General features: G+C 36.3%; 3 protein-coding genes, 1 non-coding gene and 1 pseudogene across 5 annotated transcripts; 3 read left to right on the top strand and 2 right to left on the bottom strand.

The window, feature by feature from the left end:
• Positions 1-13236: 13236 nt before the first annotated feature.
• On the bottom strand, positions 13237-15788 carry LOC145005306 (nudix hydrolase 19, chloroplastic-like). The gene is made up of 7 exons (XM_078964386.1): positions 15175-15788; positions 14551-14691; positions 14379-14483; positions 14035-14134; positions 13819-13911; positions 13508-13734; positions 13237-13426 (listed from the first exon to the last, which is right to left on the bottom strand). The coding sequence occupies exons 1-7, from the start codon at positions 15667-15669 to the stop codon at positions 13421-13423; spliced, it is 1167 nt and encodes a 388-aa protein (XP_078820512.1). The 5' UTR covers positions 15670-15788; the 3' UTR covers positions 13237-13420.
• Positions 15789-18985: 3197 nt separating this feature from the next.
• Positions 18986-19088, bottom strand: LOC145007656 (U6 spliceosomal RNA). The gene has a single exon (XR_013663030.1). It is a non-coding gene; the product is annotated as a U6 spliceosomal RNA (small nuclear RNA).
• Positions 19089-19953: 865 nt separating this feature from the next.
• On the top strand, positions 19954-22205 carry OTP82 (Tetratricopeptide repeat (TPR)-like superfamily protein). 2 transcript variants are annotated; one of them, XM_078964850.1, is made up of 2 exons: positions 20117-20262; positions 20378-22205. In XM_078964850.1, exons 1-2 carry the CDS (start codon positions 20243-20245, stop codon positions 22161-22163), a joined length of 1806 nt encoding a protein of 601 aa, XP_078820976.1. In that variant the 5' UTR covers positions 20117-20242; the 3' UTR covers positions 22164-22205. The 2 variants fall into 2 exon arrangements, with proteins under 2 accessions (XP_078820975.1, XP_078820976.1); XM_078964849.1 differs by having other exon boundaries at positions 19954-22205.
• Positions 22206-23356: 1151 nt separating this feature from the next.
• On the top strand, positions 23357-24715 carry LOC145004003 (uncharacterized). The gene is made up of 2 exons (XM_078962908.1): positions 23357-23538; positions 23826-24715. The coding sequence occupies exon 2, from the start codon at positions 23832-23834 to the stop codon at positions 24513-24515; it is 684 nt and encodes a 227-aa protein (XP_078819034.1). The 5' UTR covers positions 23357-23538; positions 23826-23831; the 3' UTR covers positions 24516-24715.
• Positions 24716-25201: 486 nt separating this feature from the next.
• On the top strand, positions 25202-26642 carry LOC145006903 (uncharacterized; annotated as a pseudogene).
• The last annotated feature ends 1134 nt before the right edge of the window (positions 26643-27776 follow it).

Raw genomic sequence — 27776 nt, 5'->3', positions numbered from 1 at the left:
GTCATGGGAGAGAGTATCATGCAAAGATGAAAAATGTCAACCCAGTTTCAAAATGGACTAGGTTCCAAAGACCAATTGATCCCGCTCTGTGTCGGAGCAGCTATGGAGGCATATCATCATATTTCAGTTTGTTGATAGTGGTTGTTCCAGGCACATGATAGGGGACATCTCTCAACTGTGCAACACTCGAAACTTTGTTTGAGAGTATGTGTCCTTTGTTGGATAGGAAGAAAGGAAGGGATCACACATTGGGGTTTGTGCTTAACGATGTGAAGAATTTTCGGATCTGTTTTGAGTTTATGCGTGTTGTTCTCAGACCTTCTGGATGCAAATTCAATCAGTGACTTACGATTTGAGTTTTCTTCTCTATAATCCTGAGTTTATCTTACTCTGATTCGTTTTAAAGACAATTCTTCATTATCTTAATAGTTTTTCGTTAGTAGTTATTATTGGGAAGTAATATCAACAAGTGATAACGGGCAATCTGAGTCTGTGTAAAGTACCAAAGCTGAATTGTCTAGGCTATATGTTCGATGCGTTGGTAGGCACGAAGAATTTAATGGTCTTGACTAGGTGCAGATGAATTTAAGGAATCTAGAGACTTGATAAATCTTGAACTAGATAGATCCGTTTAGCCTGACAATACAACGCTTGGATAGGTTGAGCAAAGAGATATACATGAGAATCCACCAGTCACATTAAAGAACTCGTATCTAGAACTGTGGTTTTACTTTTCCTCGATGTACGGATTCTATCCTTAATTTCGGTATTGATGGAGCGACTGGGGAGTTCCGATAAAGTAGGTCTGTAGAAAATTATTTTCTTTCTTTGTTACTGTTAGTCATATGTTGCCTCATTTACGTGATTGGAAGAGATCCGACCTGGACTGCAACATATGCAAATCTATTTCTCTGCATATTATATATATGAAAATCTTCTTATCTGTTAGCCATATGATGTCTCATTTGTGTGATTAACAATCCGACCTGGTACACAGCATATGCAACCTTCTACTTCTCAATCCCTCTAAAAACTATAATTAATAATAATCTGAATCTATCCTCTATATGAATAATAGTCCGCTCACCTAAAGTAAAGAGTATCTCGGAAGTTCTTGATTATTGGGGTATATCAGGAAGCGGGAAACATGTTCTAGTACATCTAAAATTCAACAATTCTAAATTGTCTGTAGATCTCGCTGCTTAACTTAGGTGGACAACGATATCCTTGGTTGTCGTCAAATGAATGGTCCTTAGGGAGTTTTATCTAGGAACTTAGGATCAATCTGTCCTGTCACTGATAGCATTCCTAAAACTTGTCACAATTTTTCGTGCCTAAGTGGACCATAATACCGGCGATCGACCAAATCTATTCATGACGGAGAAGGTACTGACAAACAGATTATGGGGCTAAAAAGAACAAAATTCCACATCTAACAAGATCACCAACAAGTTCATAGCTTTATACCTCGAAATGAAGCTTGAGGGTACGATGCTTCTGTATCCAAAAAGGTCAAGCTTCTAAGGTGAATCCACTTCCTCCTTCCTCTTTCAAGAACACCAACAACACACTCTAAGGCTTAAAATGCTCTCAAAGGTGGATTAGGGTTTGCAACATACGAAATGGTGTTGAAGGTTGATGAGAGAAGGAGACTTGGTGAGTTCATGATGCTTAAATAGGGTCTAAATGCTAAAATTTAGGGTTTGGCCTTCAACCACGTACGCCCAACGTACAAAGGGTACGCCCAGCTTACTAGGCAAAAAGGCGCCTTCCTCATTAATCCACCATGGGTCAATTTTGTAATAACTTTCATGCATAAAGGTCAAAAATGTAATTTACCTAGATTATGAATGTTACACTCCACCTATCACACGTGGCCAAATTGCATTGACTCCAAGAACGACTCCCTTACAAAATACCCGTAGCCTTAAACCATCATTTTTTTAAAAGATAAGTTTCTTCTAGATTCTAAAGCATTTTAATCTACCATTTTTTTAACTTTTTCTTGGTTTTGTACATTGTCTAACATAAAAACTGGCATTTGGAACCTCTCCACATGAATATTTTTCTCTTTTCCCATTGCTTCCAACAACACTCTTCTTTTTCTTTCATAATTAGAATACTCTCCCATTAAGTCTCATTCTTCATTATTAGTTACTTCAAAATCTTCCATCTCGTCATTTGCGTCATGTACATCTACTATATGCAACCATTCCATATGCATTCAACATCTTTAAGTCAACCATGTCCACATCAATATCACCCACTTCAATATCTTCATCCACTAGAAAATCACTATCACTAGAGTCTGAGTTACTTTCATCTTCATCATCACATATTGTACTATAGATTGTTGCATTATCATTATTACATTCATCTCCATCAAATGGATCAAAGTGCTCAAATTCGTGCAAAAAGTCTAAAACCACCCAATGATCAAGCTCTCTTTCCACTTTACCTTGTATTAAGTTTTTTTTTTTTTGAAAGAGTTTACCATGTATTAAGTTAGTTCCATTGGTATATACCTATTTGCAACAACATCACGGTGTTCTACTACCTTGTCATTAACATACACTATTTCATAATACATTACATTAACTGGAACATCCTTTATAATAACATTTGTCATGTGAACACCTCATGCCCTTGTCCACTTAAAGAACCATCATGTAATTCTTGTTGGGGTTCATTTTCCACATCAACACAATCATTCAATTCCTCAATCATAACTCTAGCCTTGTCATTAGAGACATGAAATATGTTAAAAAGTTAATGTTACCATGATCAATATATGTGACATCCCCAAAATCTCGGCCAGAAAAGACCGATTTTCATTTATGCTTTTAAAATAAATTCAGAGTAAATCCTTTTGATTTGAAAGAGTTGCGGAATTTGTTCCCAAAAACAAAATATGATAAAACAATGTTTACCAAAGCATTTCATAAAATAAATGTATTTTTCATTATATAATCAAAACTCGGGGTGTCATGTTCCGATATAGATCAATAAGCATAAACGATAACATTACAAGTCATTCAACAAATATATACATATACAGACTTGTAAACAAAACAACTTGATGTTTCATCCATCTTACGCCCTTGCGCCACTTCCTGTAATACAAATAAAACTGAGTGGGTCAGGCTTGGGAGCCTGGTGAGCATATAGGGTTTTCAACCCACAATAAGTAATTAAATTAATTATTATCAACCAACAATAACCCAGTTACCCATTCCCGTTATTCTCACTTTACATCCCTAAAATAACTAACACAAGGGACCTAATCTAAGAATATTTTCATCGGGGTGACAACACATGCTGCGGGGTTTCCTCAGCAATATAAGTCAAATAAGGCAACCATGAGGGGGATGGAATACAGCGAATGAACACCCAAGTTCATTAACACCTACAGGTTATGAGCCTGCTAGCGTTCCACTGGACTGTCTAGAAAAGTCCGTGGTCGTCATCTAAATTCCGCTAGATGACTGGATCAAAACAACAACGAGGTCTCTCATCTGTTTATTACACACCGACTATCTACCCATGTTCTACCCAACATATTAGTAGATAAAAACATACATTTTTATACCTATTTTCAAAACCTGTATAGCATGCTTGATCAATACATTTTCCATATAACATATGAGGCACACACACATAACACGTATTTCATATAGAAATAATCATATCTGTAAGATAGAAGAAGGTGAATATACATTCATACACATAACAACAAAATATACACATAACACGTATCTCGTATAAAATACTTTATAGTTATACGTTAGGAGAAAGTAACAACGCCTTCGCACGTATAAACGACGATAAACTTAATACACTCAAACCATACTTGTATTATTATTGCGTTTATGAAAGGTAGTATACACTCACTTGATCAGAAGATGATCAGACAGCACTACGGCTTGCAAAAGTAGTAATCCGCAGCAGATCTGGAAGATCTCTACAAAAATCAAACTTCTCGCGGGCAGAGCTTCGGCTCGGAAACCGTACTTCTTGGGATCTTCGGGATCTCGGGACTTGCTTCGGGACTCGGGAATATTACCGGGGCTTCGGGGTACTTCTGGCACGCAAATCGATGCAAAACGGGAGAGAGAAGAGAGAAAATAGCAACCCTAAACGGCTGGCCCTTCAAATCTATTTATAGGGCAATTTTGGCCCTTGCCACGTCGTGGCAACCTTTTTCCACGTGGTGGGCTTGGTCGTCACTGCATGTGTCATCCCAAGTTGCATCTGGGGGCCTCCCGGAGGTGTCAGGATATTTTCCACGTCGTGGCACTGCTTTCCACGTCGTGGTCTCTGACAGTTTTGGGGTTTCGCGCCCCGAACTTCAGAAATTCATAACTTTCGCATACGAATTCCGTTTTCGACGTTCTTTATATCGCCGCGAAGGTGAGATTATGATCTACAACTCTAGTTTAGAATCCATTGACTAATTTTGACTTTATTTTTAATATATTATAAGTATATTACTTATATATTATTTTTAGTAGGCCGGGACAGAAAAACTCCGTTCGAAATTCATAACTCCTTCATCTGAACTCCGATTCCGTCCGTCATTCCGTCGTTGCACTACTATCGATGAGATATTCAATTCTCATTTAGATCACTAAGGATAGATATCTATCTACCTTAAATTCACTATTTACATCGCGTTGGGTCGTGCTGGTTCTGTCGCGAAACTTCGACAGGTCATAACTTCTTCGTTATAACTCGGATTTCGGCATTCTATATATCTTCGGAAACCTTGTTTCAACTACTACAACATTATCTAAAGATATCGAGTTTATTTTACACTTAACTTTTGACGCTTATTTTTATTCTTAATTAATCAAACCACATAATTAAGTAATTAAGCACAAAACACATAATACTCAAATAATACACTTCTATTATTTCAAAACGGGTTACAAAGGTTAACCTAGACCATTACATTGATAAAAATGGCTAGCCCAGAAACACAGGCGTTACAATTCTCCCCACCTTAGAATGATTCCGTCCCCGGAATCACACCTCAACAAACAAATGCGGATAGCGACCCATCATGTCACTCTCTGTCTCCCAGGTGAGATTCGGCCCATTCGTGTGTTTCAATCGGACAAGCACTAACTCGACCATCTTGCGTCGCAACTCCTTAGTCTTTCGGTCAACAATTGCCTCTGGTTCTTCAATCAACCTTTTGTTCTTATCGATTCTCAACTCCGAAAGTGGAATCATGTCGGGAACTTCCCCCGTGAACTTTCGTAAATAACACACATGAAAAGTGTTATGAATTCCATTCAGTTCTTCTGGTGGTTCGAGCTTGTAAGCTTGGTTCCCAATCCTCTGAAGAACTTTAAATGGTCCAATAAACCTTGGACTCAACTTTCCCCTTTTACCAAATCTTATAAGTCCCTTCCACGGCGAGACTTTAAGCAAAACCGAATCCCCAACTTCAAAAGTCATCGGTCTTCGCTTTTTGTCAGCATAGCTCTTTTGACGATCCTGAGCTGCTAACATTCTTTCCCTAATTATTTTCAACTTTTCAGCAGTTTGATGAACCATCTCCGGTCCCATAAACTGCTTTTCCCCAGCCTCAAGCCAACAAGACGGCGTACGACACTTTTGTCCGTACAAAGCTTGGTAAGGTGCCATCTTAATGCTCGAGTGAAAACTATTATTATAGGAAAATTCTACCAAAGGTAAATGTTCATCCCAATTACCTAGGAATTCCAAGGTACATGCTCTCAGCATATCTTCAAGTGTTTGTATCGTTCTTTCACTCTGACCATCAGTCTGCGGATGGTAAGCTGTACTTAAACATAACTTGGTACCCATTTCCTCTTGTAGACATTTCCAAAACCTTGAGGTGAAACGACTATCACGATCCGACACAATTGTTAGCGGAACACCGTGAAGTCTCACAATTTCCTTCACATAAGAATTCGCAAGCTTTTCCATAGACCATTTCTCCCTGGCTGCTATGAAATGCGCACTCTTAGTGAATCGATCAACGACCACCCAAATCATGTCGTGACCATTCTTTGTTCTGGGTAGTTTAGTGACAAAATTCATAGCAATGTCTTCCCACTTACCCATAGGCACAGGTAAAGGTTCTAAACTCCCATACGGTTTCTGGTGTTGTGACTTGACTCTCGCACAAGTCACACACTTGACCACATACTTTGCAACATCAAGCTTCATCGTCGGCCACCAATAGTAGGGTTTCAGGTCCCTATACATTTTAGTGCTACCAGGATGAATCGAATACATGGTCTTGTGAGCTTCTTCCATCAGAAGATCTCTAATTCCTCCTGACTTAGGTACCCAAATACGATCTTGGAATACCTTCAATCCATGACCGTTTGTACCAAACACCAACGTTTTACCCAAACGTTCCTCCTTTCGGTCATTTTTCTCAGAAGCTTCCTCTTGAGCTTTCTTTATACTTTCCACAATGGTCGAGACAACTTCAATTCTCAACGCTCTTGGCCTTTTCCTTTCAAGATTGACTTTCCGACTGAGAGCATCAGCAACAACATTAGCCTTACCGGGATGGTAAAGTATCTCACAGTCGTAGTCCTTGAGTAATTCCAGCCGGCGTCGTTGCCTCATATTCAATTCCTTCTGATTAAAGAGATATTGGAGACTCTTATGATCAGTGAAAAGTTTGCACTTTGTGCCATAGAGGTAATGCCTCCATATTTTCAGAGCGAAAACTACCGCTGCCAACTCCAAATCATGAGTCGGGTAATTCTTTTCATGCTCCTTCAGCTGTCGAGACGCATATGCTATCACCTTTTGTCTTGGGGTCAAAACACAACCCAATCCAACCCCAGACGCATCGCTATAAACGGCAAAGTCTTCAACTCCATCGGGTAGAGAAAGTATCGGTGCCTCGCATAGCTTCTTCTTTAGCTTCTCGAATGCTTCTTTATGCTTCTCACTCCAAGCATAAGTAGCTCCTTTGTGGGTCAAAGCTATCAATGGAGTAGCAATCGAAGAAAAGCCTTGGATAAACCTTCGGTAATATCCGGCTAATCCTAAAAAGCTTCGGATCTCCGTGGGACTTTTCGGTTGTTCCCACTTCATCACAGCTTCGATCTTCGCTGGATCAACCATTATCCCTTCTTGGTTGACCACGTGACCCAAGAATTGGACTTCACGAATCCAAAAATCACATTTGGAGAACTTAGCATACAACTTCTCCTTCTTTAAGACTTCTAACACTTCTCGCAAGTGTCTGCCATGCTCCTCCTGGCTTTTTGAGTAAATCAGAATGTCGTCTATGAACACTATCACAGATTTATCAAGGAACGGATTACAAACTCTGTTCATTAAATCTATGAATGCTGCCGGAGCATTGGTTAGTCCAAACGACATAACCAAGAACTCGTAGTGTCCATATCTAGTTCTGAATGCAGTCTTCTCTATATCCTGCTCTCTTACTTTCAGCTGATGATATCCTGACCTAAGATCGATCTTCGAGAAATAGCTCGAACCTTGCAATTGATCAAACAGGTCATCAATCCTTGGCAACGGATATCTATTCTTTATTGTTGCCTTGTTCAGCTCTCTGTAATCGATGCACATTCTCATACTTCCATCTTTCTTCTTCACGAATAACACCGGAGCTCCCCAGGGTGATGAACTAGGTTTAATGAAACCTTTTTCCAACAACTACTGAAGTTGCATCATTAGCTCCTTCATCTCCGTCGGTGCTAATCGATAAGGTGCTTTTCCTATTGCGTGGTTCCTGGTAACAAGTCAATTCTAAACTCTACTTGTCTATCAGGAGGTAATCCAGCAAGATCTTCGGGAAATACTTCCGGATAATCACACACCACTGGAATACTCCGCATCACCTTCTTCTCCTTCTTAGCATCAATCACGAATGCTAAATATGATGTACATCCCTTGGTCAAAAACTTTCTGGCTTTCATTAGGGAAATGATTCCAGAATTCATTCGACGTTTGTCTCCATACACCATAAACGAATCTTTTCCAGGCGGGTTTACTTTAACTATCTTCTTCTTGCATAAAATTTCGGCATCATTGGCACTGAGCCAATCCATTCCCAACACGATGTCGAAACCATTAAGTTCGATGGGCAATAATTCCTCGCGGAACTTATTCCCATTCAACTCGATTAAGATGTTTTTCATACGATGGCTAACAGGTACAAACTTGCCACTAGCAACTTCGACTAATAAAGCATTATCTAGTCTATCAATAGGCAAAGCTAGTTTTCTACCAAATTCATGCGATATAAAGGAGTAGTTGGCTCCATAATCAAATAAAATTTGGGCAGGCAAATTGTTAACGAGAAAGGTACCTGAAGCGACATCAGCTTCATCCTTAGCGGCTTCCAGTGTCATCTGGAATGCTCTCGCCTTCGGCTTTGGTGGAATGTTGGGCTTAGCTGTCTCCTTCTTCTTCAGACAATCTTTCAAAATGTGCCCCTCTTCATTACAACCAAAACACATCCTTTTGTTGTTCGGACATTTATTGGCAAAATGTCCAACCTTCCCACACTTGTAGCAGGTCACATCCTCGCTATATTTCCCAAAGTGCTTTTTCTTACACTTTTCACACCACTTCGCTTCTCCTCCTTTTCCCCCACCAAACCTTTTCGAATCAGATTTCAAAAATTTACTTTTCTTACCGGAACCAGATGTTCCCTCAAACTTCCTCTTCTCACCAACCTCAACCTTGTTGGTGGTTCTCCCCTTTATCATGTTCTCAACAAACTTGGCAGCCCAGATAGCTGCCTCTAAAGTATGTGCCAGACGTACTGGCACCTCGTACTCCCATGGGAGTCCCTTCGCATACCGGTCCACCTTCGTCAGCTCGTCTGGAACGATACGCAAGGCAAACTCCATCTTATCGGTGAAGTTATTGGTGTATTCATCAACTAACATGTTGCCTTTCGTTAGTGTCAGAAACTTGTTCTCCAATTCCAACAGATTTTGAGCCGAGCAGAACTTGCGCTTGAACTGCACCAAGAATTCTGCCCATGACAATTGCAGTGGCTCACTTGGGCTTAAAGTCTTCCCTAGAGTGTTCCACCAACGAACGGCTCCACCTCGGAATTGACGCACTGCATAGATGGTCTGCAACTTGCCTCTGCAGCCACAAGTTATGAAGGCCAGTTCCATTTCTGAGATCCAATCCATAACTCCAATCGGATCCTCCTTTCCATTGAAGGTCGATGGTTTGCAAGTTAGAAAGTCCTTGTACTTGCATCCCATTCCATCATTCCTTCCATTATGGTTGTCTCGCCTAACTATCGGTGGGTTGGCTTGACCAACAGACCTACTGAAGTTTCCACCTTCCGAGTGCCCTTCATTTAATTCGAGCTCTTCCTCATGAATTGACAGTTCTTCATGATTCTGTTGAAGCAACCGCCTAGTCTCCTCCATTTGACGATCCAACATTGTTTGAATCATCATTTGCACACCAACCATGGTTATTGGCTCAGGTGCTGCTGCTACGGCAGGTCTTTGCTCAAGTGGTTGATTCCTGTTTTCATCAGCATTTCCAACTCCACTTCTTGTTCTCACCATTTTTGATCTACACACCGAATAAGGTGAAATTAGATCCTCATTCACGATAGATATTCAAATCATCCTTATCACTCCGGAACGTTTACATGCTAGTTCTAATATCGTAGACGTACGCTTAGAATCCTACACACATAAAGTTTCTAGATCCGGTCGGCAACAGACTATAGATCCGAACAAATAATATCATATATGGCAACATATAACATTTAGCACATAAAGCATTTTAGGCAACTTTCCTAAAATAAACTAGTGCTCGTGTCTAAAATATAACAGACACACATCTCAAAATTTCACTTAGCATTCTAAGTTTAAGTCTACAAATCCTAAAAATTCCTAGTTCGCTTAAACTAATGCTCTGATACCAACTGTGACATCCCCAAAATCTCGGCCAGAAAAGACCGATTTTCATTTATGCTTTTAAAATAAATTCAGAGTAAATCCTTTTGATTTGAAAGAGTTGCGGAATTTGTTCCCAAAAACAAAATATGATAAAACAATGTTTACCAAAGCATTTCATAAAAGAAATGTATTTTTCATTATATAATCAAAACTCGGGGTGTCATGTTCCGATATAGATCAATAAGCATAAACGATAACATTACAAGTCATTCAACAAATATATATATATATATATATATATATATATATATATATATATATATATATATATATATATATATATATATATATATATATATACAGACTTGTAAACAAAACAACTTGATGGTTCATCCATCTTACGCCCTTGCGCCACTTCCTGTAATACAAATAAAACTGAGTGGGTCAGGCTTGGGAGCCTGGTGAGCATATAGGGTTTTCAACCCACAATAAGTAATTAAATTAATTATTATCAACCAACAATAACCCAGTTACCCATTCCCGTTATTCTCACTTTACGTCCCTAAAATAACTAACACAAGGGACCTAATCTAAAAATATTTTCATCAGGGTGACAACACATGCTGCGGGGTTTCCTCAGCAATATAAGTCAAATAAGGCAACCATGAGGGGGATGGAATACAGCGAATGAACACCCAAGTTCATTAACACCTACAGGTTATGAGCCTGCTAGCGTTCCACTGGACTGTCTAGAAAAGTCTGTGGTTGTCATCTAAATTCCGCTAGATGACTGGATCAAAACAACAACGAGGTCTCTCATCTGTTTATTACACACCGACTATCTACCCATGTTCTACCCAACATATTAGTAGATAAAAACATACATTTTTATACCTATTTTCAAAACATGTATAGCATGCTTGATCAATACATTTTCCATATAACAGATGAGGCACACACACATAACACGTATTTCATATAGAAATAATCATATCTGTAAGATAGAAGAAGGTGAATATACATTCACACACATAACAACAAAATATACACATAACACGTATCTCGTATAAAATACTTTATAGTTATACTTTAGGAGAAAGTAACAACGCCTTCGCACGTATAAACGACGATAAACTTAATACACTCAAACCATACTTGTATTATTATTGCGTTTATGAAAGGTAGTATACACTCACTTGATCAGAAGATGATCAGACAGCACTACGGCTTGCAAAAGTAGTAATCCGCAGCAGATCTGGAAGATCTCTACAAAAATCAAACTTCTCGCGGGCAGAGCTTCGGCTCGGAAACTGTACTTCTCGGGATCTTCGGGATCTCGGGACTTGCTTCGGGACTCGGGAATATTACCGGGGCTTCGGGGTACTTCTGGCACGCAAATCGATGCAAAACGGGAGAGAGAAGAGAGAAAATAGCAACCCTAAACGGCTGGCCCTTCAAATCTATTTATAGGGCAATTTTGGTCCTTGCCACGTCGTGGCAACCTTTTTCCACGTCGTGGGCTTGGTCGTCACTGCATGCGTCATCCCAAGTTGCATCCGGGGGCCTCCCGGAGGTGTCAGGATATTTTCCACGTCGTGGCACTGCTTGCCACGTCGTGGTCTCTGATAGTTTTGGGGTTTCGCGCCCCGAACTTCAGAAATTCATAACTTTCGCATACGAACTCCGTTTTCGACGTTCTTTATATCGCCGCGAAGGTGAGATTATGATCTACAACTCTCGTTTAGACTCCATTGGCTAATTTTGACTTTATTTTTAATATATTATAAGTATATTACTTATATATTATTTTTAGTAGGCCGGGTCAGAAAAACTCCGTTCGAAATTCATAACTCCTTCATCTGAACTCCGATTCCGTCCGTCATTCCGTCGTTGCACTACTATCGATGAGATATTCAATTCTCATTTAGATCACTAAGGATAGATATCTATCTACCTTAAATTCACTATTTACATCGCGTTGGGTCGCGCTGGGTCGTGCCGGTTCTGTCGCGAAACTTCGACAGGTCATAACTTCTTCGTTATAACTCGGATTTCGGCATTCTTTATATCTTCGGAAACCTTGTTTCAACTACTACAACATTATCTAAAGATATCGAGTTTATTTTACACTTAAATTTTGATGCTTATTTTTATTCTTAATTAATCAAACCACATAATTAAGCAATTAAGCACAAAACACATAATACTCAAATAATACACTTCTATTATTTCAAAATGGGTTACAAAGGTTAACCTAGACCATTACATTGATAAAAATGGCTAGCCCAGAAACACAGGCGTTACAATATAAACCTTGATCACCTTGTTAGACCTGATATACTTAGATAGCATACTAACATCATCATCATTACCAAGAGCTCTAAGACAAAAATCCAAGTTTTCTTTGGGTATTCTAATATGGTAATACATTACAAGGAGCACCACATATCCTGGTTGTTCATCACACTGTCTAACTAATACACTGGGAACTCGTCTATGACAATCAAGTCTACATATCTCACTTGCCCATGCACATACCTTATTCTTAGAAAACGTGTGGACTTCCCACCATGGTGCAGTTCAACTGTGAACAACGTGGATTACATCTACACACAAACACAAAACAAAAAAAAACAAAAAACAAAAACAAAACAACAACAAACCAGTCAAAAACCACAAATCAACTTAGCAATTTGCTTAATCATCCAAAAACGAGACAATGATACTCACCATACATAGTCATTGCATCAAAGAAACAGTCAACATGTCTTATCGTCCACATTGTAAGTACAATATTCTATTATATTCAAGCAATCGAGAGTTTAGCTCTATGATGGATTAGGGTTCTCTTATGATTGTGCACTCAATAAAGGAGGGAGGATGCTAAGGGTTGATGACATTTAGGACTAATTATGTCATTAATGACAAGGTTTAAGGTTGGCGGTAAATATATTGACGTGTCGTTCAACATGAAAAGATGAAAATACACTCATGTAAGGGGAATGTGCTTAAGAAAACGATGGCATTTTAATGGTTGTTATAGTTAGGGACTAAATCCACAATGAAACTCTCACATAAAAACACCCTTGTGCAAAATAAATTTTTTTGGACCTTTGTCAAAGAAAATTGCAAACCACACTAACCACTTTTGCAATTTTCTCGGATGAATCATATTGTATTCAGTGGTTTCTTTTGCAATTTTCTCGGATGAATCATATTTATTGTATTCAGTGGTTTCAAAATTATTCGTAAAAATATCTTCTAGTATTTTTTGGAAACAGATAGTCTCATTGCAACAACTGGGAGTACCATGTTCCAAAAAATGCACACCCAATTGCCCAAACAACCCTTTATTGGAAACTTTTCTCAAAATATGACCAATGAGGAACAAGTAATATACATGTTAAACTAGAATCCAAATATTACATACCAAATATAACTCACAACATAAACTTTAAACCTAAAGTTCATAAGTTTAAACACCAATACCATCAAAACCAACTTGCTAATCAAAGCAATCAAACCTGTGAAAAAATAATAAAACAAATTGATAAGTTTAAATAATCTTTCTTTTTGTTGAGTGTGATAAAATTAAGAAAACTAACCTGATTAGCCCATGATGATATGAGATGATGAGCGATTGCAAAAGGTCCAGGAACAACCATCGATGCAAGTTCCCCACTTTCAACACTAAAATCCGCAGCAAGATTTTGACCTTTTTCAACCCCTTTGCATATCTTGTCAACCTTAATTGCAGTTGTTTTTTGTGCCTTTCCATATTCAGCAAAAGTCAACGCTCTCTTCACTTCTTCTCTACTTTTCCATTCCGCATCTATGCAAAAACAAGAAACCTCAACATCATTTGCATTTCACAATATAAATATGATTAAAAAAATTTGTAAAAATCTAGACTTACCATCTAACTCTTTTTTGTCCACATTTATTTCAAGTGATGATGCGTATGCGAAGAACCCTACCATTAGTTGGCATGGCATGCTACTACTTCCAACTGCAAACAAACCCAATAAACAACTTTTAATTCTCTAAAATTATGAGTTGTAAAAAATTCTCTTTTGCAATTTTGCTACTACTTCCTTTTTTACTACAATTAACCATAGTAAAAAAATATTACCTGGCCATGGTTGAGAACTATGATAAACAACGTCATCAACTTCAACGCCTGTCTCCTCCCATGTTTCTCTCCTTACTGCCTCTTCTAAGCTTTCTCCAGGCTAACCAATATTTAAATAAAAATAAAAACAAAATCCACATTGGATTTAATCCGATAAGCTAGGGAATAGAGGTTTTACATTTTACAAAATTTCCCTGGTTTTATTTAATCTTTCCACGTGTGCTTTTATTTTCTCAAATGCTTTTTAAACAACATATTCTTTAGAATGGAGCGATTATCAATTACTATAAATAGCAACGTTAGATTTTTTGAAATGAAAATTGTACTAAAAGTCTAAAACGTACCTCAAGAAAACCAGCAAGACAAGTCCACATTCTAGGCACAAATCTTGTTTGTTTACTAAAAAGTGCACGATCGTTTTCTTTATCTATCACCAACATAATGACAACCTATAGAACACGTAAAATGATAATAAGATTAAAAATCGATAGAATTTTAAGAATGATTTTAGCATACCGGATCGATTCGTGGGTAGATCTTCTTTTTGCAAGATTCATTTACACATTGCTTCCTTCTCCCAGCTTCAATGGGAATTAATTTTCCACCACAAGATCCGCAAAAACGTGATGTATTATGCCATTCTAGTAACGCTCTCGCCTAAATAATTCCCCAAAAATTAATAATATAAATTTTTGTTTAAAAAATCAATAAAAATAACTACCACTTATAATTCTAAGAATTACTTTTTCTAGTAAAAATATCTATATATTAGTTTACTGGAACTAGAAAGTGTTTAATTTTGGGTTGGAAAGATCGGTAATATAGTAATTTTTGTTTTTATCAAAAACGAATTATTTGATCTCCAATCAGAATCAAAATCATTTTTTACCCAAACCATAAGAGGTTAAATATCCTCTTAAGTACACGATCATCACAAGTGTCAAAATCAAAGGATAAAACGAGGAAAGAGAATTAGTGTTTTACACATGAAAATCTTTAATTTGAAATCACAATAGTAAGATATTCGGGTCAAAATTGCACGTCCAAACACCAGTTAAAATTCAAAACATGTCAAAGAAGATTCAATCGTGAAGATGATCATCAAATGGAAATGGGGTTTAATCTGAATTACGAACTTACATGACCAGCAATAGCAAGTTGGCCCATTGCAGTATCATCAGCCCAATCAGTCGCCACCATTAAAGTCGTCAACTGCACAAAACAAAGCTGCTGACTACCAAATTTCTCCACCAAACTCTCCCCTTCACTCACATCGATTCCCCAATACACAACATTCGCGTCTTCTCCTTCACTTTCATAACCCAAATAAACCAACAAATCTTCACTCAATTTAACCTCTGAACCCTCCAAAACATCTCGAAAATCAACCAAATTAAACCAACCCAGATGCCATTTCTTGACCAAATCACCAGTTGATCCAGCTAAAGGTCTCCCTTTTCTAAAAGGCAAGATCTTGAAAGTTAGGGAAGATGGTTCTTGGATTTGGGTTTGCCCTACAAGAAGAGTCTTGAGGGTTTCAAAGGCTGATGTGTGTGAAAATGGATCCGTTGATTTCGGGGTTTTGGATTTTATCGGATTGCCTGCAAAAACTGGAGATTTTAGGCTTATTGACATGGTGGTGAACTGGTTTTTTGTAAAAATGATAGATTTCGAGGGAAATTTTATTGGAGAACAAAGAGGATAGTAAAGCGGTGATGGAACATGGGAGTGTTTCTCGGGTACCCATTTTTAGGTTTTATACGAGAAAAGTCTCGTGGGAAGCTCCGAGGATCTGTGTAGGTGAACAGTGACGACGACTAAATAATTATGCTCGTGCTCTTTTTGAGATTATGCCTAGTAAAAGGGCCAAGATTACTAAACCAAAAGATATGTACAAGTTGTGAAGAAATAGGTATAAGCTATAATGCATTTGTTACTTCGTGTTGGAATATTACAAGCTCTGAGTTAAATGAAATGGATGAGTTTTTATGAAAAAATTTCTAATAAAAATGAAAATTTTGAAAACTTGGTTTTAATGATTTTTTTTTAGATTGTATGTAAATTAAAAAAATGATTTTTACAGTTTTTTAAAAAATTTTAAATTTTTAAAATAGAAAATAAAAATTCCACCGATTTTAACCAAATACATTTCTGAAATTTTCATTGAAAAATGAAAATAAAAACTCTATTTTATTTTCTAAAAAAAATGAAAACAGTTTTCCACAACCAAACGCATTTTAAATGTCTGATTTTTTTTTTTTTAATTACCAGTGTAAATGAAGTTGTTTGAAAAACCAGATACTAAAGAATATGGTTTTGGTCCTTTTGGACTTTGGAGCCGTTTAAGAGGTGGAATATTGAGCAATTATGAAACAGTGTGGCCGACAACTTTAGAAAAAATTGCCAAAAACACATTTGGGATGTCTACATGGTCAATGAGAATAAAGAATCGTGGTGGCGGAATGAATATGTCGAAACTAAGATCAAGATTTAAAAAAAAAAAAAAAAACAACTTAGATTAAAGGAGTTGTTATTGAGTAGGTCAGAGCAAAGGAAAGATAATGTGATGTGAAGACTAAAGGAAATAATATGGTACATGAAGAGGTGTACATGATGTTGGATGCAAAGGGTGGAGAAAATGGAATCTACAAGCTTCAAAAGTCATAAAAAAGAAGGAAATATGACATAGGATATTTAAAGTATATTAAGGATGACAACAACATAATCATAATGAAAGATGAAGATTTTAAAAAGAAATGACGTAGTTTTATCCATTTTTATTCAATGATGTCACTCCATTGGTGAGGGATAGGAATGTGGAGGACATTCAAGGATTGTGTAGTCGGTGGAGATGAGGGAGCATGGTAGCTGACAAACCTTTTAACATATCTAGAAGGCACTTATGAATGCATACTTAATTAGTATGCCAATTATAGATTATTAAACTAATTAGTCATACGATAAAGGTTTGGGAGAGGTGTTGGAGGCTAGGTTAAGACTTGAAACAAATTAAAGATGAATTCCACTTTATGTCTAGGATGTCAACAACTAAGGCGATCCACCTCTCGAGATGCCTTATCAAAAAATATAGAGAAAAACATAAGACCTCTACATTATGCTCATTGACTTTAAGAAGGCGTATGCTAGTGTACCGTAAGAGACGATCTAGAGGGGTCATGGAAGCGAGAAGGGTTCCATAAAGTTACGACATGACAAGCTATCATGATATGTAATGTCGTTATAACATGTGTTTGAGCTATAGTAAATTGATAACAAACCCTTTTCGATCTATTGTAATTAGGAATACATCACATATTGTCTGTTAGCTTATAATATTCCTTATGATTATGGATTGCATTTCTCGTAAGATTTAAAGAGATGAACCATGTTTTTTTGTTATCGATTTTTTTTTTGGTTTTTGTTTTAGGAGAGACTAGGACTTAGTTGATACTATGTTATATAGAGGCTATAGGGGGTTATTGGAAGGAAAAATTGCTATCAATCAACACAATTAAAATGAAATATCTCTTGTGCAATTTAAACGGAGAGGGAAATGGTATGGATAGAATTATATACATGTGAGCAAGTTCTACATCCAAATGAGAGTTTCAAAGTAATTGGTTTTGTGATTCATAAGAAACGGGTGACGCCATCAATGGTAAACTAGGTAAAAAAAGTTGTGGCGGCTTGGACAGGTCAATAGGAAACAACCGAAAGTTGTAGTTAGGATGATGGATATGGTTAATGTTGATGATACGAGAAGGAGTTGATGTCCAAGAAGGATATATATATATATATATATATATATATATATATATATATATATATATATAAGACAACGTAAGGTTAGACTCAAAGGAGTTAACTTTTATCGAAAATATTTTCTTAAATATTGAAAGCGTAGAGGCTTAAAATCAAGGTAGTTAAGTATATTATACGAGTAATCTAGGTACAACTTCTTCTTTTACAATATTTACCGTCTCATTTTATTGTCTATACGATTTAAACTTTCATTACTAGTACATAATGACTTAGGAGGGTAATTAGGTTTTCAGTTTGTCCATATTAGGTCATTAAGGTTTTTTTGTGCGTATTAAACTGATATGGTTGTTATTACCGTTTAAAATGGTCATTTTTACTGGTTATACAGGAAGAAACCGGTAAAAATAACTATTTCTAAACGGTAATAACAACCATATTGGTCTAATACGCACAAAAAACCTTAGTGACCTAATACGGACAAACTGGAAACCTAATTACCCTCCTAAATCATTAACCCTAATTATTTGGAAAACATGCGTATTAATCAATGTGACTGACTTGTTTGATTGAAAATAGCTGCTTCCATTTAAACTTATTAAACAACCATTCCAGAATTTTCAAGTCCAAAAACTCATATGATTGATGATCTTCATTACATAAATATGCAACATTTTATCAATAACTTCTTTTTTGTCATTTAAATGTTTACATGAACACATCCATATGTACAAAAACAATCTCACTTTGATACCTCCCATCAATGTCTACATTTGATAACAAAGAGAAATGTAAAACCAACAGGGACTTACAAAGGATGCCTATTATCAATTATTTTATAAATAGCAAAATCACAACATGAACTAAGAAATTGAAGTTGCAAAATGAATAAAAAAATCAGTACATAAACAAACACATACTATATACAACACATAAACGAAAGTTTATAAAACATGAAACTTAATGATAGGAAAAGTAAAAAAACTTAAAGAAGACTTTATAGAAAGAAAGATCACCCTTACTTGCCACAAATGGTTGAAGACATCAATAAGAAGATCAATCTGACAATGTAATCCACATGTTGTCTGATCATGACTTTAGTAGTTCTTCTACTGAAACATAAGAATTGCAATTGAACTCTATTAGCATTTGAAAAATGAATTAGGGTTTCAGAGAAGACGACGAAGGGTTTAAAAAAATGGATCATTTCTCGATTTGTGCGTGTCATCCTTGCCTAGGGGTCATGTTAATCTTCTCTGTATCGTTCCAATTTTATCGGATGCCCCCGAAAGGACGACTATAGATGAAGAGTTTTGTCATATAGAGGAATAGCAGGTTCTTCTTCTGGTCGATATGGGACGACGCGAGTTCTAAACGAACTAGTTTATTGTTGATGGTCATATATTCTCAATGTCTTTAAAATTAAGGTTAATGACTTAGGATGGTAATTAGGTTTCCAGTTTGCCATATTAGGTTACTATTTTTTTTTTGTGCGTATTAGACCAATATGGTTGTTATTACCGTTTAGAAATAGTCATTTATATCGGTTAAACAGGAAGAAACCGGTAAAAAAGATTATTTCTAAACGATACTATCAACCATATTAGTCTAATATGCAAAAAAAAAAAAAAAAAAAAAAAAAAAAAAAAAAAAAACTTTAGTGACCTAATACGGATAAACTAGAAACCTAATTACCCTCCTAAGTCATTATCCCTTCTTGTAATTAAAATCGCTCGGTAGCAATATGTGCATGTGTTATGTGTAGTCTTGATGTTAGATATGTCATAAAACTAATGTCAATTAGGTCACTGAAATTACATGTTTACGCCAAACTAACATATTTAATCCAATTAGGTCATTAAACCATACATGTTTATGCCAAACACTCGATTCCCACATGAACCAATCAACCAAACAATAGACTTAGTATCTTTTTATTGAGATAGGCAAGAATGAAATATTTTATTTGACCAAAATCAAAATTAGTCGGTAGACACTTAACTTATTTCAAAATTTAAAAGACCATGTAACTTGTTAATTTTACTAATGGAGTCGAGCAATGACAAAAGTTTTTATGTTTATTGAACTTATAATATATAAAAACAAGTTTGACTAACTTATGTAGGACTTATGTAAAATAAACCTGGTGAAATTTTTTGTAGTTGACATTTTATAGCGAAGCACAAAACGCAATGATACTCTCTTCCTCTTCCCTTATCACTTCATCCATTACTCCACCACAAAACCACCAATCTCTGAATCTTCTTTCAAAATGCAAGAACATGGAAGAATTCAAACAAATTCATGCTCAAATGATAAAAAACGGCCTCCACAAGTCCCAGTTTGCCTTAAGCAAGATTCTCCATTTTTGTGCTATCAACAGTTATGGCGACCTTTCATACGCCCTTTCAGTATTTGACACCATTGAAGACCAGCCTGATCCGATCATATGGAACACAATTATAAGAGGTTATTCATTAAATTCATCACCGTTTTCAGCAATTGATTTTTACAAGTTCATGCTTTTATCCGATGTCGAACCAAACTCTTATACTTTTCCTTCTCTTTTGAAATCTTGTGCAAGAATCGACGGGATAAACGAAGGGAAACAGATTCATGGACATGTTTTGAAGCTTGGACTTAGTTACGATGTGTTCATCCACACCTCTTTGATTAATTTCTATTCTCAAAGTGGAGAATTGGATGATGCCAGATTAGTGTTCGATAAAAGTCCTCTGAGAGACCCTGTTTCCTTCACAGCATTAATCACAGGGTACATAAGTCGAGAGCGTTTCAAAGACGCTCGTAAACTGTTCGATGAAATGCCTCTTAGAGATGTAGTGTCATGGAACTCTATCATAGCTGGTCATACTAAAATCCAACGCTTCCAAGAGGCAATAGATCTGTTCAAAGAGATGCAAATCGCCAAAATCAAACCCAATGAGAGCACACTAGTGACAGTTCTTTCTGCTTGTGCTCAATCAGGTTGTCTTACAACAGGTGAACACATCAAAACTTGGATCTTTAACAATAAACTTGATTCAAACCTTCGCCTTGTGAATGCCCTAATCGATATGTACTCAAAATGCAATGAGCTACACAAAGCTAGAAGCTTATTTGATAGCATAAACAATAAGAATATAATTACATGGAATGTTATGATAGGTGGGTATGCACATACACACCATTATAAAGAATCCATGGACCTCTTTAGAATCATGTTGCAATCAAACCATAAACCTAATGAAGTCACATTGTTGATGATTCTTCCCACTTGTGCTCACATGGGTGCACTTGATCTTGGCAAATGGATCCATGCTTATATCAACAAGAACATTCCAGAATCTTCTAACCCTTCTCTTTCCACTAGTCTAATCGATATGTATGCTAAATGTGGAGACATTGAAGCTGCAAAATCAGTCTTTGAGAGTTTAAAACACAAAAGTTTAGCTTCATGGAACGCGATGATTTCAGGGTTAGCCATGCATAGACAAGCCCACAAAGCCATTGAACTTTTCAAGAAAATGGTAAATGACGGTTTCACCCCCGATGACATAACTTTTGTTGGTGTTCTATCCGCATGTAGCCATGGCGGACTAGTCAACTCAGGTCGCCACCTTTTTCACTCCATGATCCAAGATTTCAAGATTTTACCCAAACTACAACACTACGGATGCATGATTGATCTTTTAGGTAGAGCTGGTTTGTTTGAAGAAGCCATGGATATGATCAAGAAAATGGAAGTGAACCCAGATGGTGCGATTTGGGGTTCACTTCTCGGGGCGTGTACATTTTACCAAAATACCCTTTTGGGTGAATTCTTTTTCAAGAAAGTTGTAGAATTGGACCCCGAAAGTTCGGGTGCTCATGTGATGTTATCAAATCTTTATGCTGCAAATGGACAATGGGATGATGTGGCAAGAATAAGAACTAAATTTAAAGATGATGGATCAAAGAAAATTCCTGGGTGTACTTCGATTGAAATAGATGGTATTGTTCATGAGTTTCTTGCAAGTGATAGAACACATCCCATGAGTGATCAAATCTATGCAATGTTGGAAGAAACTAATCGGGTTCTTGAAAAGAGTGGATATGTTTTGGATACATCTTTAGTGCTTTATGACATGGATGATGAATGGAAGGAAGGGCAATTATGTCAACATAGTGAGAGATTAGCAATTGCTTTTGGGTTGATTAGTACTAAGCCAGGGACAACGATTAGGATAATGAAGAATTTGCGTGTTTGTAGTAATTGTCATTCAGCTACGAAGTTGATTTCCAAGATTTTTGAGAGGGAGATTATTGCTAGGGATAGGAATAGGTTTCATCATTTCAAAAATGGGATTTGTACTTGTATGGATCAATGGTGATGAATGATGTTCTTGAACTTGAAAGGATGTTAATTTATTTGAGTTGGGTTGTTAAAATAGTTTGGAGAATTTGTTAAGGAAACCCTTGAAGTAGTTAGTGCAAAAAGAAATCTTGATAGGGTATTTAACTCGCTTATGTAAAATGGTAGAGGTGAAATATGATTAATGATAAATATAGTATAAACTTGCAAGTAAAACAAAATTAGAAGGTTATAGATTTTTATCCCTAATGAAGACTCCTAATGAGTTAAGGAGACTAGGAGAGTATTAATAAAAGGAAATAAAGTAAACTTTTAAATAAATAAAATAAACACTAATTAATTTTATCAAGATTCGTAACCAAAAAACCACCAAATGCGATACTCTAAGTCCATTTCCTCTGTGTTGTTAGGTTTCATGTATCATCCTCTCGTTTGGAAAGGCTCGTTTATGTCCAAAGATTTTTCTTAGCTATAACAACCTTTTTCCGATGCTTGATTCATGCCTAATTCGATATTCTTGTTGAATTCTTGGATTTGTTTATATACCTTGTTACAATGGCGATTTTAGAACTTAAACTCATGTATGTCCAACTTAATTTGATAATTTGAGTAATGAATACATGGATCTAAAAAATTTGGTTATTGCCTTATTGAGTCAATTTTTGCAATTACAACTACAATCACAGTTTTATAATTCAATATAATTTTTAATGATATTCATAATGGTAATTACAAACCTAATTTATACAACTCAAAACAATTATCAACAAACAAACAAATTCAGATTATTCTAAATTTCTAATACACATGTGAAACTAACTCAATTAATAATGACAGTCAAACAACATGTTCTTGTCTTTTTGACAAATGACAACTTACCCCCAAATGTTTCATTCTAGATTTGATCTTTAAATTTCGGATGTTTTTTTTTTTTTTTTTCTTTTCGGTTTTTTCTAGAAAGAATTTTCAAGGATCTCTATTTATGTCCGAAATATCTATTTTAAAGTGTTTAATATCATTGTTTTTCAATCAAAATGTCTGATTTTATATCATAATATTGTATATAGTTCACAATTAAATTACTATGTTTATTTAAGTTTTGTTGAAAAGGGTCTATGGTTGAAAATGTTAATGGTCGAAATGGGAAAAAGCAATTACCACAAAACAATAAGGCGCGGACTCAAAAGCGAATTAAAATTCAAATAATCGGGGCCAGAAACGACAGTGCTCCTCCACGTTAGCACACAGCCACACCTCTTCTTCTTCCGTACATAATCTGAATCCCTTCCCCAATGTATAATTCCTCCACCTACAAAAAGCTGTCCTAATCGCTCTGAATTTCTTTAACCCACATTGCGTTCTTCGTTGATTCAAGGGACATCACTGCTGTAGAGGTAAAATTCCTACGAAAAACTGCATGATTGCTTCTGCGATGTTCGATTACTACTCTGATGTATTAGTTATGTGTAAGCTTGCTTGTGAGCTTTTCTAGGGTTTGTGATCTGATTTTAGGTTTTGTAATTATTTGAGTAAAACGAGATCATTCCGATTCTTCTCCTGGAAGTAACTTTGGATTCAGGGTTTCGTTAATGGGTTTTTGATTTTGTCGTTCCCGATTCCTTTAATGTAATTAGGGCTTTTTATATGCTTCAAGAAAGTTTTCATGTCGATGTATTTACAGATAACCATGCCAAAGAAGAGACGAGATCACTCAGCCTCCACCGATAAGTCCCGGCGTTCTCCATACAAATGCAACACCAAAAACAAAAACCCATCAGAAAAAGATCAAAATCTAAAAGAATGGGAAGAAGCTAAATGCCCTGTATGTATGGAACACCCTCACAACGCCATCCTTCTCTTATGCTCTTCACACAGCAACAATTGTCGCCCTTACATGTGTGATACAAGCCGCCGCCACTCCAATTGCTTCAACCAGTTCCGCAAGTCCTTTGTAACTCCTGCCACCACATCGGAGCCACCGTCCACCGCCACATTCCAGGAGTCAAAAATGGTATGTCCGCTCTGTCGGGGGCAGGTAAAAGGGTGGGTGGTGGTGGAAGCCGCCCGTGAATTCATGAACGCGAAATCAAGAAGCTGCTCAAGTGGAACGTGTGAGTTTTCCGGGACGTATTCGGATCTAAGGAGGCACGCGAGGGTTGTGCACCCTCTGGTAAGACCATCGGAGGCGGATCCTGGGCGGCAGCAGGACTGGCGGCGGCTGGAAAGCGAGAGGAATCTTGGGGATTTGTTGAGTATACTTGAATCATCAATGGAATCTTGGGGATTTTCTATGACTACAATTTTAAGACCGGGAAACGGTTCAGGCGTGGTTGAGGTGACAGTTCGGAGGCGGCTCGGGACACGGTTGTAGGGTGAGGGTTATGATGATAACGGGTCGCCCGATGGTGATTCGGGTTTTGGCTCGGATAGTTTGTTTCAGTTGAGTCGGCCAAGATCGGGTCATGATGATGAATCTTGAAAGATGTGAAATATTAATATATTGTAAAAAGATATTATCGGTTAAGTGGTATAGGGTTTTGTTTAATGTCTGAAGGTTTGATTGACGGTTTATTTGTTATTTGTTTATCACATTTTGCGATTCGGTGAAGAGAAAAGAAGGTAATTGAAAAAAATTAGGGCTAGTGTTTATTTAAGATGAAAATGACATTTTATGATGTTTTAATTGAGTAAATTAACCACTATATAGAGTGTTTTAATTAAAATAACTATTTTTAATTTTTTTTTTTTTGAAAATATGATAACTTTCGATCGTTGATGGGTTGGTATGACTGTGGCCAAGATGCCATCTAAGCCTCTGGCTATTCTGTAAGACGTATACCCTTTGTAAATAGTGAAAATAATACTGTAACACATTAAAATTTCATCATTTGTTTGATTTAGTCACTAAAGTAATTTTCTTGCGCATTAGACCACTAAACTCGTATTTGACCTGTCAATTAAGCAATTTTTGTCAAAATTAACCGGTTACCAGGTTACAAAGTTAACGTGACATTTAATAATTGATTTATGTTTATTATTTGGTAGCCACATCATTTAATGGAAGCAAATTACTTATCCCCCGAAATCTTAAATTTAACAATTCCTGATTTATCTAACCTTTCCACCTTGAATTACTTGAACTTTCATGGAAACCGGTTGACCGGCGAAATCCCGCCGGAGCTACTCCGGCTTCTGAGCTCCAGAATCTTGATCTTTCAAGTCACAATCTTTCAGGAAACATTACCCGTTTCAATTTAGAAAATGGTAACCTCAAAGCTTTAGTTTTGTCTAGCAATTCTTTCACTGGTGGGTTCCCGGAGAAACTGTGCTCGAGGGACTCGAATTTACGCCATTTGTTTATCTCCAGCAACCGTCTTTCCGGCGATTTCCCTTTTCTGGTGCTAATCTGTTCTTCAATCGAAGTGGTGGGCATTTCTGGTAATAACTTTGGAAACGAAATACCATCTGGGATTCACTATCTAAAGAACCTCATTGATCTTTTACTCAACAATAATAGTTTTTCCGGTAGTTTACCTTCTGAAATCGGAAACTTGAGTAATCTGGTGAATCTTTATCTATTTGGGAACATGATTATAGGTGAAATTCCGATTGAAATACGGAAATTAGAGAAGCTAAGTGTATTATATCTTTACAATAATCAGATTTTAGGAAACATTCCAATTGAGTTCAAGAATTGCTCGATGTTAAATGAATTGTTTTTTTTTTGAATCATTTCACGGGTCAGATTTTGGGTACAATTGGGAAGCTCAAGAATCTGGTTTTCCTTCAGTTGAGTCAAAAAGATTTATTGGGTCGGGTTCCATTGAGTTTGGGTTACTACATAAAGCTTCAAACTTTATCGTTGTGTGATAACAAGCTTTCAGGATCACTTTCAAATACATTTAGGTATCTTTTGAGCTTTCATTTCTTAGTCTTTATAATAATTCTTTCGAAGGTCCTCTTCTTGAAACATTCTCTCATTTGAAGAATCTCACCATTGTTAATATTTCTCAAAATCGATTCTCGGGTTCGATTTCGCCTCTTATGGGGTCCGATTTGTTGTTGTTGTTCGATTCGACTAATAACAGTTTCTCCGGGTTTATTCCTTCAAAATTAGCGAGGTTGACCAGGCTTTCCGGTGGGATGCCAGAAGAGATTGAGAATCTAACTGGCTTGAATGTTCCGAAGTTTTTCAAAGAAACAATCTCTCCGGGGAAATTCCTTGAACACTTGGCGAGTGTAAGAAACTGTTCGAGCTTAGGCTATCAAAGAACTTGTTCACAGAGAGCAATCAGAGAAGAGATCATGGGAAATGAGATTTTGAAGTTAAGGGAAAGCAAAAGAGAGATGGAGATGGGGTAAACAAGAAGGATCGATGGAGACCGGTGGATTAATGACGTGGCCACCAAATAATAAACATAAATTAATTATAAAATGCCACATCAGCTTTGTGACTTTGTAACCGGTTAATTTTGATAAAAATGGTTTAATTGACAGGTCAAATACGAGTTTAGTGGTCTAATGTGTAAAAATTACTTTAGTGATCAAATCAGACAAATGACAAAACTTTAATGTGTTATAGTGTTATTTTCCCTTGTAAATATTGCTAGATTTCATTCATATTAGTTTTATTACATTAATTTATTTGGTAATGCTAAATCCTTTTTATTAGTTGCACGTATTTTATATTACATTACGACTTTGTAATGTATTTGTTAAGGAGTACGTTTGATAGCTCTTTTGTATCTATATTTCTTGAGAATATATAGTAAATTAATTTTAGTTGTGAATTAAGATTTATGGTTAAGACTTGTAATTGTGACTGTAAAAATACTATGTAATGTGTTTATTCTTCCGAATTGTCCTTACTTGTGAATTTTATGATTAAAACTCGAAATTATGATTAATATTTTATTAGGATAAGCATCTCTTATTCTAAAAAAAATCTATACATGAGACTTCCATTCATTACAAGTGAAGCTCAAGAAGAGTGCACACACACAATCTCTTCACTTCTGGACAAAACCTAAAAACACACAATCTGATCCATGTACCCACAAATCAAGATGTTTTAGGCTTTTTCAAGACTAACTTCAAAGATCGTGAGCTTCTACTTTTTCATTTTTTTTATTATTATTTTTAAAATCTAAAAACTCATAAAAGCTTTCAAGGAACATACCCTCAGTTGATAACTTGATATACATTTTAATTATTGGGTCATTCAGTAGTGCAATTTTAAAGTACATAGTCATATATTTAAGTGACTCAAATTAAGTTAAAGATAATTAGGTACTATTATCTTTATTCAAACATTCAGTTTTTTTTTTTTTTTTTTTTTTTTTTTTTTTTTTTTTTTAATTTTTTTAATTTTTTAATGATCATAATAACGAGAAAGTGATACACGCATCCAAATACCCGTTAATGGTTTTTATATTATAGTTTGGACATCAATTATATTTGGATCGAGAAAAGTTATTAAATTTGATACTACTATTCAAATTGTAGATATGTTAATCAATACGTTTTTTTATCAAATAAATTAATTTTAATAGAACCTTTTCAACAGTCACATCGAGGGAGGATGTTGAATCGTGTCCTATTAACTCAATCGTGCAAGTAATTGTTAGAAAGG

The sequence above is a fragment of the Lactuca saligna genome, chromosome 7, assembly GCF_052625555.1.
Source record: "Lactuca saligna cultivar CGN05327 chromosome 7, ASM5262555v1, whole genome shotgun sequence".
NCBI lineage: Eukaryota > Viridiplantae > Streptophyta > Magnoliopsida > Asterales > Asteraceae > Lactuca > Lactuca saligna.
Note: the sequence above shows the minus strand (reverse complement) of the source record. Positions and strands in the feature narration are given on the sequence as shown.